The sequence below is a fragment of the Chroicocephalus ridibundus genome, chromosome 5 (genome assembly GCF_963924245.1).
Source record: "Chroicocephalus ridibundus chromosome 5, bChrRid1.1, whole genome shotgun sequence".
Classification (NCBI taxonomy): domain Eukaryota; kingdom Metazoa; phylum Chordata; class Aves; order Charadriiformes; family Laridae; genus Chroicocephalus; species Chroicocephalus ridibundus.
Window position 1 is genome coordinate 52395560 of NC_086288.1, and position 14346 is coordinate 52409905.

At 35.6% G+C, this 14346-nt stretch overlaps 1 protein-coding gene across 2 annotated transcripts in view; it reads left to right on the forward strand.

The window, feature by feature from the left end:
• GRK4 (G protein-coupled receptor kinase 4) overlaps positions 1–14346 on the forward strand; it is a 36894-nt gene that overhangs the window by 12718 nt on the left and 9830 nt on the right. For both annotated transcript variants that reach the window (XR_010071216.1, XM_063335986.1), the window contains exons 4-9: positions 2234–2311; positions 3353–3453; positions 4795–4887; positions 6268–6331; positions 7107–7247; positions 10007–10197. Coding sequence is in view for 1 of the 2 variants with exons in the window: in XM_063335986.1 (XP_063192056.1) it covers positions 2234–2311; positions 3353–3453; positions 4795–4887; positions 6268–6331; positions 7107–7247; positions 10007–10197 (668 nt within the window). In the remaining variant the exon portion in view is untranslated. The remainder of the gene's footprint in view (positions 1–2233; positions 2312–3352; positions 3454–4794; positions 4888–6267; positions 6332–7106; positions 7248–10006; positions 10198–14346) is intronic.

The following is a 14346-nucleotide window of genomic DNA, read 5'->3' on the forward strand; positions in this document are numbered from 1 at the left end:
GGTAGTGCTGCTGCTTCCATGTGTCCCAAAATACAGTCTCGGAATGCAAGATGGCTCTGAAAGGTGCAAGGTATAAGGAAGTACCTGGGATTGTTGCTGTGCCCCCCACTTCACTGTATCTTCCTTTCCCCTACGGGAGTATAAACTGAGGTGCTCAGTCAGCTAAAAAGGAACATTAGTGTCAAATAAGTAGAACTGCCTTATATTTGTTAATGAATCTTTGTGCAATTAGGCTTACTCTCCAGGTGTATTTCACCGTACATTTGTGACTCTTAGGTTCTAGCACCAAATTCCAGACACCATTTTGATAGCTGGAAACATAGAACGGGTTGAATGGAAATCCACAACAGTGGAACTAAACATCCTGAAGTGAATGTAAACCAGAGCTTTTAGTGAGCATCGCACAATGGGGAGACCACTGACCACTGTGGGTGTACCCTTAGTGGTTACAACTTCTGTACACATTTTTAATCCTTAAAAGTTTAGGTAAGGCGTAGCAGAATCTTTGGCAGCACAAAGGAGAAAAAAATCTTGGGCATGATTCCGTTTTCTGGACTGGACTTCAGCAAGCTTGTTCAAGCTTTTTTGGGGGTGGGAGTGGGGTTGAGGTGATTTTTTTTGTTGGTTTTGTGTGTAAGGCAGTAATGTGAAGGAAAAGGCTATGGTTGTGGGGTTTTTACCTTGGGTTTTACCAATTTGTAATTTTTATTCTTTTTAAAATTTTAAATAAATTGCAGAGTTAATCTTTCTGAAAATAAAATTTCTGGCATAAAACGCCATAGTCTTAGGAGCCTTGAATCTTAATTAAGAGAGTTTTCTGACTCTCTTATATGGAGCAATGTGATTTCAGAAGCATAATTATTTCAGGAGGCCAAAACGGCAAAATTAAGGTAGTACAATGCTATATTGTCTACCTCCACTGAGTACTCAGACTGGTAAGCTTTAACTCTTGAGGAGGTGTGACCTTAAAGTCTGAAGTCACCTTGGCTTTACAGAAAGAAGAATTGTGAAATAATTGAATAAAAATGACAGAAATTAAAGTGAGGAATTACAGTTATCCAATCATCTAGTGACTCATTTCACTAGCTGGGGACAAGGTTACTCAAGTATGAAAAAGAATGGGTGACAGCTCAAACTTCCCTCTTAGGCACCGTGAGTAACAGAAATTAGTTGACAAGGCTGTCTCTTAAACTTCCTTTTAAATTACAGTAGCTGCTTAAAACGGTATGTCTAACTGTCTGTATTAAATTAGTGACTACTTCAGCATCATTGAAAATGTTAAAGGTGGTATGTGCACTGCTGTGGTTGATTAACTTTTCTAACCTGCTCAGGTTGTTTGGTAGTTGCAGAATTCCTTACCATTAGACTGATTGTTGTGGAATTAAAGTAGCAAAAACAATGGCTTGCAATTGTTTATGGATTTGAGTACTGTGCTGAAGTGGTTGATACCATAATGTTTAATCTAAAAAGATGCAGATGACTTAGTAGTGACTCAGTGTGGGTTAGCCACAACTGATTGCAGAACTGGAATTCAGGGATTCTGTTCTTTCCAGTATTGTGTGTGTGTTTGGTTCTTGAACTGTAATTTTTCAGTATTCTAGTTTTCTTTATTAAAGGTATATAACTTTTCATTAGATCAATCACTTGAAAATTCCTATGAGGTTCCTTGATTGTTGTCCCACCAATATGCCAAGCTGTTGTTTTGTATGATACAGTCCTCCATTCTGGAGGTCTGTCATATATTCTGTGCTCCTAGGTACATGCATTTACATTCTGAGATATGAAATAAGCTTTGATTCAGTTGGCCTAGCTTACGAAGCTAATACATGTTGCTGTTTGAGATTGCTCGTTTCTGATTCATCTTTCACCAGATTCTGTGTTATTTTTAAATGTTGTAACTTCTGATGTCTGCTTCCAGATTATTGCTTAAAATTATTAATAGTAAGTAGTCCTTGGAGTTTTTCAATACTAGTTTGATGATTTGTTTGGGTTTTTTCCGTAAGTATCTACCTCTGGAGCTTTATTAAGCTGCCAGCTGTTTATCCCTAAAACAGATTTCCAAAAGTTAAATTCCACATGCTTTTTTTCTTAAGACTGTTCTTAATGCATATTTCAGTTCCTTTTGTATTAGGAGCATTGTGGTATTCATGATAAAATTTACCTAGCATCATGTAAAAGACTGTAATGCCAAATAGTTATGAACATAATTTAATTTTCAATTTCATTTCCATAGGCAGAATATGAGGTATCTTCAGACGAAAAGCGTATAGACTGTGGCCTGAAAGTTTTAGAGACATACTTCACTAATGGGGTAAATATATTATATTGCAAGATGTTGTCTCAAGTGTTTTGTGAATGTCAGATAAATAGAGATCTAAGTCGTTGTATTGTTTTTAGTAAATTGACTTTCAAACTTCATTAGTCCCATTTTTGTCTTTCTGAAAGGTATACTGCAGCCTAAGATTGTGAAACTTTTATCAACTCGAGCAGACACCTTGACTAATCTCTGCTTTTATGACTACTACCATTACGATTTATTCTCCTATGTCTTCTAATTAAAATACTGGTCTCGAGTAAAGACGTATTTTTAAACAAACTCATTTAGCATCTAAAGAATACTTGTTAACAAATTAACTCAAGAGTTTCCTAGTCTGAAGACATGAGAATGAGGAATAGCTGATTTTTGGCATATATTAGATCTCACTGATTTATTTGTAATAGTCTGTTCTTTGGTATCTGATAGAAGCTTTTCTGTGGATATATAATTAGATGTTTGCTTTCAATAAATAGATGCTCTGTGTTCTTCTCTTACTTTTGTCATCTTGAGAAGACTTTACTCCAAATAGAAGGTCTTGCAGATGCCTTAAAAGCAGATAGCCTCCAAATTTGCCACATCTGTTCTGATAATTTCTTTGGAACTACCATAAGCCACATACGGTTTTTGCAAAAATAAAAAAAAAGATATTTCTTTGGGCTGGTTTGAAATGGTTTCCCAAATTGTGTGTGTTTGTTTCACCTTTCTTCCATCCTGCCAAACCAAATAGATAACTTGGTTTTGTGGTGGTAGGCTTATGGAAAGAAAAAGAAATTTGACTTAGTGCCAAGTTTATTTCCCCAGATACTGAAATAGTAAATAACTGCAATTGCTCTCAATGCATTTTTCTGTAACAGGGAACAAATAAAAATTTTGCCTGAACGTGACTTTCTTGGTTTTCTCTTAAGCCAAACCATTTCTTCCCTTTTCTGTATTAGCAGATTTCATTTTACTTTTAATACAGAACTTTTACTCATTCTATTGATTTACAAGATTTCTTTCATTGTTGCCCCCCCCTTTTTTTTTAATGATGTCAAGTCTGCAGCACACTTACCAGAAATACCTCAGGAAACAGTAAATGAATGTAAAGCAAGACTGGAAAAGAACCCTTCTAAGGATCTTTTTATGGACTGTACTAGGTAAGCTAAAAATGAATAGTGCTAAATTTGAGTACCACAAGAGAAATTCATGTGTTTCTGAGAGAAATGAAAAATTAAGTTATTACGCTCAGGAGCATTTGGTCTCTGAAACATGAGTGTAGGTAAGAAGTTTGGAACAGATTTATTAAAGGATTAGGTTTCCTTCATATGTGATGTAGATGTTTGACTTTTGCAGAGCTTTTTCTTCAATGCTATTTGTGCACAAAATTGTTTAAGTTGGAATGGTATTTTTCTTTATTATGTTCTTACCTTTTGAGTGACTCCTCTTCCATGATGAAGGTACTTAGAAAGATACAAAGTTATAAATTGGAGCTTGAAAGGATTCTGAACAATGTTACACAATTTATAGTTCTTGATAACGGGTTGAACTGAGGCCAACAGTTAATGTTCCATTGAGATAGCTGGTTAGAGGATCGATTGTGATAGTTCACGCAAACGCAAATACAAGTTGGTTTTGTTCTGAAGTCATGAAGGGATATTTCACACAGCAGCAGCAGAGAAGGCTTGTCTTGGAGGGATGGTTCGTGTTTACCAGTGTTGCATGTCTTTCTAAAGCCCTTATGTTTCTAATATTACTGGTTCTTCAAGGCGTGCTTGATCATGTCTGAAGGATTACAACACGTTTTGTCACTGCTTGGGTCATCTCCCTGGCAACAAAAATAAGCATACTTTATAACAACCTGAGATTATAAGATTGAAAGGGAAGTGTGAGAACACCTAGTAAAACATGTCTCAAATGGAGGATCTGCCATGTAGGTCATCTCCTTTCCTCTGTCCAATTAATGTCTTAATACAGTTTGAATGAGTTATTTTCCTTCCCTGCACCCCAACCTTGGTTTGTTTAGTATAAGGGGAATGGTACGGTACCTGGTGTTCAGGTTGGATATGGCATTTGGTATTTCAATTTCAAATCCTAGAATAAAATTTTACTTACCAGTCTCCAAAGAATGTATGAAAACTTGTAGATATTTTCCTGTAAATATCTTTCAGAGGTCATATTTGTGGGGTGACACATGCATTGCATAGCTGCTGAGAGGCTGATGTTTAGGTGGCCTTGAAGACACCTAATGAGAGTGCCGAGGTCAAACTTTCTCGTTACAATAAGTAACAGTAGTTTGGCATTCACTGGTGTCTTGACAGGAGCCTGTGAAAGGCATTCACTTTGTGAGACGTCCAGGTTAAAACCATTGTAGAGTGCAATGACAATGTTTTTCTGCCTACAGCTTCATTAATATGTTTAATTGTATTTTAAATATTGATAGCACCTCCTCCTTTGTCAGTTTTTCCAGTATAAGATTGATTTTATTTTCCTGTTGCTAGAATTGTCCATGAATACCTAAGCAGAAGACCTTTTGAAGCTTACCAAGAAAGTGTGTATTTTTCCCGTTTTTTACAGTGGAAATGGTTGGAAAAGTAAGTTTATTTATAATGTTTGCATTATAATTTTGCTTTACTTTGTGGCCAGTTCTGCTTCTTATGCTAGAAATGCTGTAAAGCCCTAATGAATGAAGCTGCTTGTCTAAGAATTATAATCTGAAAGAAAAGATGCAAAGGATGATGTTGATGGGACAGCGAGAGAACATCCCTGTCCGGGAGTCTTTAAGTGGTAAATTTGTATTAGGTAAATGCAAATTTCATATACCATATGGATATATGTTTGTCTGTCAAGTGTGCAGTGGGATAACAATCTCTCTTGGAAATGCTATCATCCTTTAGTTTCAGACTTGGTCTAATTAGTGGTTAATAAGCAGATTAATCTAGTTTTATAACCCACTGGTTATGGGTAACTAATCAGTTTTTTAGGGTGGATCAGACACAGATGTAGTAATTACAAGACTGCAAGATTTGTATATATCAGAATGTAGTTTGGGCTTTTAAATCAGTACTAACCGAGTCACCAAACTTTTTCAGAAGGCTGAAATTGGTACAAACTGATTCTAATTCAGCACTGCTGGGTATCGTGATCACATATTCAAACATTAAGGGCTTGAGCATTAATTTAATGGTAGATTCCAATTATCCAGTGCCTTTATTTGACCAAATTAGTAATAAAAGCCAGAAAGAGAACTAGGGAAGTTACTCAAACAGTTAAATAAAATTCTTTACCAAATGAACCTCCATTTTTTGTCCTGAGAACAAAACTGCATTAACAATGAATGCTCTTTTAAAAGAAAAAAAAACACAATCAAACCTACCACCATGAAGTAGCCCTGGTCTGATACGTGATTAGGAGTGTTTTAGCATAGAATGGCTGACACCTTTACCGCCTCTTGTTATCTCTTCCTCTTCCACTACATCAATACCTTAACAATTCGGCTGGTGAACTGCTGTTGCATACCACAACTCTTTCTTTTTTGAAAAAGTGAAACAGCAAAGCAAGATGAGAAATCGTGTACCTTTTAAATGCATTGTAAGCATGATCTCATTGAAACGCAGCCTGCTATATGTCAACATCTGGCAACTAAGGGGGACAACTGGAGGTGATAAATTGACCGTTGATGAGAGCAGATAAGGCTCTAACTGTAAACAGCACAGGGCCTAATTGATTAGCTTTTCTTCCTGCTATTGTGAATGTCTGATGACCACATGAGGGAGCCAATGTTTCTAATCAGAGCACTCCTTTCATTTGAAATTCAGCTTATTATAATGCTGTCTTCATGAGGTTAAGGCAGCTGTTGTTCAGTCAGATGTCATAGAACAGGAAGGAGAAAATAAAGACAGACCTCAGGGTGGGGAGGGGATTACTAACTCTTGTCATTCCTGTTGCAGTAATTGTTTCTTTTTGTTAATCAGGCAACCAGTAACCAAACACACATTTAGGCATTACCGAGTACTAGGCAAAGGTGGATTTGGAGAGGTGAGTACAGAAGTATCTTCCTGTGAGGCAATCCTTAAGGCAAAAAAAAAAAAGGTTAATACAGAGGAGGAGCAAGGAGCAGCTTTTTAACTCTTGACTCTTAACAATCTACGTTTGACACATCACCTGGCAGACTGTCGTCAATCCAAACTGTTTTCTTTTAATGTGATAGTTTCAGTATTGTAGGTCATGCACGAAGTTGGAGAAAACTTCCACTTATTAAGAACAGTTGCTTCTGTTTATAAATTTCATTTGGCAATGAGAATGTAGTTTCTACTTAATTATTATGTAGAATATTCATGAACCTGACAGGAAAATCTATAGATTGTATTCATTCTGTTTATAATTCATTGGGGTTTCTTTCCACCTACATTCTTTAACCAGAGCCTTATATTGAAGGGGAAGCAGATTACTAAATTACCATTATCTTTCTCCTGGGTGATTATGGCATGGATGTTTGTCCTCTGTCCTGCTTGCCTAGACATACACTGTTACCACAGTCAGGTTTCTCACCAACACAAGATCCACAGTTTTACTGAACTATTCAACCCCAACAAAAATAGGTTTGCTCCTGTGTAATCACTTTTTCTACTTCTGTTACAGCTTTTGTGACCCTTCAAAGTTGTTTCATAGGTGAAAGCTCTGTATTGAAGCTTACAGACCTTCATTTTCTGAGAGCATTCCAGAGTGAAAAAAAGAAAATAAAATTTTATCTTCTTTAAAAAAATTCCTAAAAATACCCTGGCATCTCTGACACACCTCCCTTCTTTTTTAGGTGTGTGCCTGTCAAGTACGGGCAACAGGAAAAATGTATGCTTGTAAAAAGCTAGAAAAAAAGAGAATAAAGAAGAGAAAAGGAGAATCAATGGCTCTAAATGAAAAAAGAATTCTAGAAAAAGTGAACAGTAGGTTTGTAGTAAGTATCTACTTCTGATCTCTTCTCTGAAGTTTGTGTTGCTTTGTTTGCTTCATTTCAGTCTCTTCCAGGAGCTTGTGGGCACTAGACATTTTTCAATTGATTTAGAGAATGCATGACTGCTGAGATACATTTTTGGTATAATAATATGTGTGTTTTGTGTGTGATTGTGAGTAGTTCTGTGCAGAGGGCTTTTTTTATCCAGTATTGAACTGGTTTTAGTCTGCTGGCTTTATTTCTCACTTACAACCAAAACAGTAGGTTGTTTTTCAGCATGCTGATGCCACTGAATCTTTGTCCTCTGTTGAAAGGTGACTAGATTATTCTGTAGTACTCAGACTTGAATAATCACTTAAATTCTATTTCTGCTGCAGCCTGAGTATGTTTGCCTATGTTTAATAAAGAGGATATTCCATATACTTTATTCCATCCTATTTTCTCGTTCTGTTTCTTTTCTCTGTCTTCTCTTCCAATGCATTGCTCTCTGTTTTCTTCTCTTACCCCTTTCTTCCCTCCCATACATGTGTTTTCTTATAATTAATGCTGATTTCTAATTTCATTTTCGGAGTTTATTCATAAATGGGTGACTTCATGAGAGTCTGCCATTTAATTGCCATTAGAAGTTGCATATCCTTCATTTCTGTGACTTTTAATAATAGAGTTTTTATATCTTTTTGTATCTTTTATATAGAGTCTTCATAGCATTCATTACTATATTGCTTATACATTTCAAGCTAAACATGAAATTTGACTAGTGTATCGATTTAGGTTAGTTATCTTGCTTTGCTGTATATTAAGGCTTAAAGAGATATCTCGGATGTGAAACAATTAACACAATTTTTTGATAGAAATTCCACAGAATGAAAGTCTTAGTACTTCAGCCTGATACTACCACATAAATTATAGTCTGTTAGTAGCACTAATTACTAAGCAGTGAAATAACTTAGAATGATCAAATCATATGGTAGAATGATAGAACGATATACCAGGTAAACCTTTCCCCAGGTAATGTTTATCTTTTTTCATTGAATTGTTGTAATTTTAAATTTTAATTTTAAATGCATTTTGTTTTGGTTTTAAATCCATTTGCCGATAAATTTTGTATTGCTGTTCAGTGAGGATTTTAAAGTACCTGTGTTAGAGGGTAGTGGAAGTTATATATAAACAAATATATATATATGGATGTATAAAATATGTATGTATGTATGTATTTTCTGATAAGCTTTATTTAAAAAGCCCCTGTCAAGTACTGCCAGCTAAAACAAAAATTAAGACCCTACTGTCCAGATACATTAATGTATTTTAAATTATTATAAATAACGTTTTTGTATAAATATGCTAATGTTATTTTCTCACAAGGCTTGGGGCTTTGAATTGATTGAAATTGAATACAGAAATTAGCTGAATTGATCCAGAAATTAGTTAGAGATATGTGAGATAAAAGTAAACCTTCCATTTTTGAATAATATTTTTTCAAGATATGCAAATATTATAAATTAAAAATTGATCAAAGTTGAATTTGAAATTATTTTATAGGATTTAGCATAAGTTATTTTTCTCTTGCTGTCCAATGTTATTTTGATGCGACAGAGAAGATCTAGATCTAGGTTCTGCAGTATTACGGGGTTGGAAGCGGGCAGATAATTTGTCATGCCTGTGTCACAAGTGAAGTCATTAATAGCTTGGCAGGTCAGTTTAAAACCGCCACTCTTGCCCTAAGTACTGATTTGTGTATTTATTTTGTTTTATTATTTAGTGTTGGATTTATGCTTCTGAAGGAAGAGTTTGGACTTATTACTGAGTTACGGCCTCAATGTACATGTACTGCATTTAAAAATACATTTATTGAGTCAAAAAATCCTACTGATTTTTACCTAGTTTATACGTAGTTTATGTTAGATAAGTATGTTTAAATCCCATTGCTTTCAGTACAAGCTAGTTAATATTTGTAGGTAATTTTGAAGATCCTGCCAGATGATCATCAGCATAGCATGGCTTCTTCTATTCAAATTAAGTTTGTAACTTAAACAGCATATGTCAAATTTTGCAGTATATAATACTGTTTTTCTTTAAATTCACAAGACTACTGTAAAACTAAAAATGCACTTTAAAAACATTTACATAAAACCTGAAGGAAAAAAAAAAGGTGTTCCTCCTTCCCTATCAGTACCTCATTCCAAATACAGCGAGAAGAAAGACTATGAAGAGCTATACTAAGTCTTTACTGTTGACAAGTTCTACGCCAGGGAAATATGCAGTTATTTGGGGAGGCAGAGGGAGGAATAGAAACTAGATGTCTGATCTTAAATAACTTTTTAGGTTTCTTTAATGTAGGGCAGCTTTGAGTCTTGTAGAAGTTCGGGAAGTTGGTTTGACAATGCATAATTCCTGAGGTATTAATAAAATAAGGTATATGTGCACACTGTCATTACAAAGATTAATATAGATAACGTGCAGCTGAGGGGCATCATCAATAAATCTATTGTCTGGCTGTAGCTCTATGGTATCTAAACAGATATGTCACTAAACTTTTGTATAGTGATGTAGGGTTTATGTGTACCTGCAAATTAGTCTGAATTTATTTCTGTCTTCAAGTACCGGACAGGAGCGATTCTCTACTTGGCTGTTTTGTTATTTTTTTTTTTTTTAAAAAAGATTCATATGTTGCTTGTATTGGGGGGTAGGGGAAAAAGACCTGTGAATTGTGTTGGGGTTTATGAATGAATAATGGTCGTCTTCTCCCCCTGCCCCATTTTTAGGTTAGTTTATCCTATACATATGAGACGAAAGATGCCCTGTGTTTAGTATTAACCATAATGAATGGAGGGGATTTGAAGTTTCACATATATAACATGGGAAATCCTGGCTTTGATGAAGAAAGAGCTATTTTCTATGCTGCAGAACTGTGCTGTGGTCTGGAGGATTTGCAGAAGGAGAGAATTGTTTACAGGTGAGTGTCATCTACAGTTACTTGTACCTTGAATTTTCCATGTCTGTTCAGCATTGAATGTATTAATTGTTTTCTACTAAAACAAGTTTAGACTTCAACTTCACAGTAAAAGTTATTTTAGGAACTGTTCTAGGGATTGTATTCTGTTTTTATTTCAGGTTCCTCCAATAAACTCTTTATTGCTTTTGTATTAATGAAACTGTCGGAAGCCTCATGCATTGTAATTGATATTGTATGACCTTATGCTCTTTGCAGTTTCTGTACATACATCATTTAACTCCTGGCACGCATTAATGTTACAGAACAAGCAAAATGAACTTGGTGGTGGACCAAGAACTCTTCCTTCTTATTTCTGGTGTGTAACACCAAGTACCACTTGTTTTCAAGGAAGATTTAAAGTACAATCTTGCATAACTTTAACATAATAATAATAATAAGTCTTACTCTTTTCCCTTCCTGATATGGAAAACTAACATACACACAGCAGAAAGTGGCAGAACCACAGAATAAATCAGGCTTATGCTGGTGGTTGTATGTGGTTCCCTAAAGAATTTGGCCAATCTTGCAATGTTACTCAGTGTGTTTTGGCATGTGTGTGGGAGGGAAGCAAGGATGAATGGTTTTGCTCATCATTTTCCTCATATGGATCAGCTACAAGTCAGTCATTTCATATTGCCCAGGAAAACAAAACTAATTGTTTAAAATACAAAACAACAACAACAAAACCCAAACAAAACCAACAAAAAACCCCACAGCCCTTGTGTTTAAGCTGAACTTGTTAGCTATTTCCCTACAAGATGACCTTCAAACACATAATGTCAAATCCTAGTGTTCTCTGTCTGTAATTCCAGATTTTGCAGTGGTTGTGGTTTCTTCTGGAGTGGTCTTGCTGTCTATATATCTGTGCTGTTTTATGTTATTACATGATCAGTTTCCAATTATTAGGCATTTGCGTGGCCTTAAAATTATGAGCAAGGAAAAAAAAGTAGCTTTCCAACCAACGCTGAGTAAAATTGCATCAATTAAATGAATGGGAATTATTTTTAGTCCTCTGTTCATAACACAATGAAGGACCAAGAGACAGTTACCTGTCTATGTGTTAGTAACTGAATAATTTGTATGCTCGGAGGAAAAAGAAGGGCTTAAATTTAATCATAATACCTGAAGGCGTTACTTAAACAATTCACTATAGGGCATACTAAAGTAGTTCCTGCCCAGTATGTAAACAGACAAAAAGAGACTCTAATTATACCATGTCAGTTCAACTGTGCTTGAGTACTAAAACTAGAAAACGCTTGGAAAATTTTACACTCTCTGTAGAATCACTTTCATCCCTGTGTTTTTTAACATCAAATGACAAACTTTTTGTAGAAGAAAGTCTTGATTCTTCTCTTTTGCTAATAGTTTTTTTCCTGATGGTCTTGATTAGTTTTTTTCTATATGTGTTTCTTTTTGTGTCATGCATTTAGGAGCGTAGTTGTAAATTTTACAGTTTTAAAGTCAAGAAGCCAAAACAGGTGGTCATGGAAGTTCTCAGAATGTCACTAATTACAGTGATATGTTACATGATCAAAATTGTATATCGGGCATTTTTAATGGAAAGTCATTTAAGCAGCTGTCAGTGATAATATATGATCAGTGAAACAGAAAGCTTGGGAAAATTTCCCATAATTAGTTTATTCTCACCAAAGAAGTTGTGCTGGCAACCTCCAGTCTTAATGTTATTGGCGGGGGTACAACATAATGAAGCACATTTTCATTGATTCAATTTTTCCAAATTATGCTAACTCGTATTTTTCACTCTCCAGGGCAGGAAAATATAGAAGGAATGTTTTTATTATTTTGCTGTCATTTTGAAAGCATTTAATACTGGTAGGACCACTGAATTTCTGAAACTGGAGCTAGTTCTTTTTCTTTTTGCCATATCTCAAGATCTATTTGTTTTCCAGCTTTAAAGGAGTGTAAAACTCTCTTTTTAGACAAATAGCTTTAACTGTTAAAGCAGACTGTAATTCTGTAACATAATGTTGTAAAATATTTTCTTGAGAATGTGTTTTTGTGGCTATCCCTCTGTATATTCACAGTAAAATGTACTGTAGAGGCAGTGGAAGAAGGGAAATTCAGAACGTCTGAAAATAGAAATCCTCAGTGCAGACGGGTGTCAGCAGATAGGAGTAAAATCAGTTCTTCTTGTCAGTTTGTTCACTTCTAGAATGGCAGTTTTAATGTAAGTTGGTCATGTTAAAATTTATTATAAATTTATTATATTTGGGATGTGTTGCCATCAGTAGAAAAATGCCTCATAAAGTGGAAAACTTAGGCCTAACTTTCCATTAACATGATTTTTTTTTTAATTGTGTGTTTCATGTGACTTTATACCAGTTATTACTGAATCTCAAGCAGTGGCGTTAGTGCTGTCTGTAGGAGCCTGGAGTCAGTAACAATTTTGTTAGTGGGGTTCCCACTGACTTAAAAGAACAGGTGGAGAGCTGGAAGGAGGGCCCCATGCTGCCCGGTGACAGCAATTGAGCCAGTTTGCTTGTTCAATGGCAGCTTGTGAAACTCTCTCTAACTTGCCATATGTTGCTGACATTAGAAAAATAAGCAAACAGACAGGAGCAGGCAGTAGTGGAGCTATTCATCCATCTGCTACATAAAAAAGTCTGCTAATACTTTTAGTGGAGTGGGGAACAAGTGCCTGCTTTCCAGAAGAGACTTAATTGCTGGGTCTTTCCTGACTCCTTAAGGATAGTAGTTGTTTCTTATCAGATAAGCTGCTTGGATTTTCCTCACATTTTCCTCACAAACTCATGTAGGTGCCCACAGCACACTGAATGTGCCTGGAAGGCTCAAAAACCTGCTGAAGTTTTTGGATGTGGATAAACCAAGTAGCTCCTTGCCTGCCTCACGCCTATGCTCAGGGTAGACTTCTTTACATTGAAATCCCCTAAAGGATTTTTATGCAGAAATTTTCCATGTAGGAAGGCTGGTGTAAGATATAGCAAAAATAGACCAGTGCTTGTTTAGTCCAATTTAAAATCTGTATAATTTCTGAGTCTTTTTAATGAACCTCTTAGTTTTGTGTGCTGTGGAATCCTCCAACCTTTCTCTGCTTCTTAAGGGAAACGTGCTGCCTCTGTTGCTAGAATTGCACGGCTAGCTCTCGCTCTGAGCCTGTTAGCTGAGCAGCAGCCTGTTACCCAGCGCAGGACTAACATCTGTGCATTCTAATAGAAAATGGGACTTTGGCCTCTGTCATGGTGGAGGAAGGGAAGAGAAAGAAGGCTGATACCCCAAAGCTAGCACCTCAGAGACAGAATTTATAGCTGAATGCATCCAAAAGCTGAATTCTTTGCAAACTGCTAGGCCTAGAAACTAATAGCATTAACGAGCTGGAATTTTGGCTAGAAACAAGTTGTACTATTGACCAACCAATATCGTATCAGAACAGCATTAGCTTCTATTAAGCAGCAGGAGTTGCTAGAAAGTATTAAGTTTTAGGTTAGGCTTTAATCAGCCTTCTTGGAGATGGAGCTTTTTAAATGTGTTCACTTGAGTTAATCTGAGCATATATTATGTGCTTTAAAGCAGATGAGTTTCTACCTAAAGTTTGAGCTGAATTTTCTTTATCTTTTTTGGTACTGGTGTGGGGCTTTTTGTTTTTTGTTTGTTTTTACTCTGATCTCTCCTGATGTCTCTGGTATTGTAATCTCATATCTAATATCAAATGATTAACATTATGGGGACTGACTAGACCTAAAAGTATTAGGAGGAAAGTGTCTTGTGAACTTCTTTCTACAGTTAATCTCATGAAATAATGAAACTTTAGCCTGAATATATGTACTTCAGAGCATCAATTTATCAATATTTGGGAAAAAAAAAAAAGCATACAGATTTCTTGATGAACAAATGTGTGTTTATATTTCTCTCATTTTGAATGTAAATTCTGGAGTCATTCTTCCTAAAATTGCCTATTTTACATTATTCAGTTTTTTCTGCTTGTGTATGAATAACTGTTTCTCACAACTGTACATGTATCCATATATGTACATATTTTTTTGAATAATCTATTCCATTAATAACTGAATCTTTCGCCAAGTACTGATTTTTTGCTTTTCTATTTCTGGCCTTACAATATTTCTGGTGGAA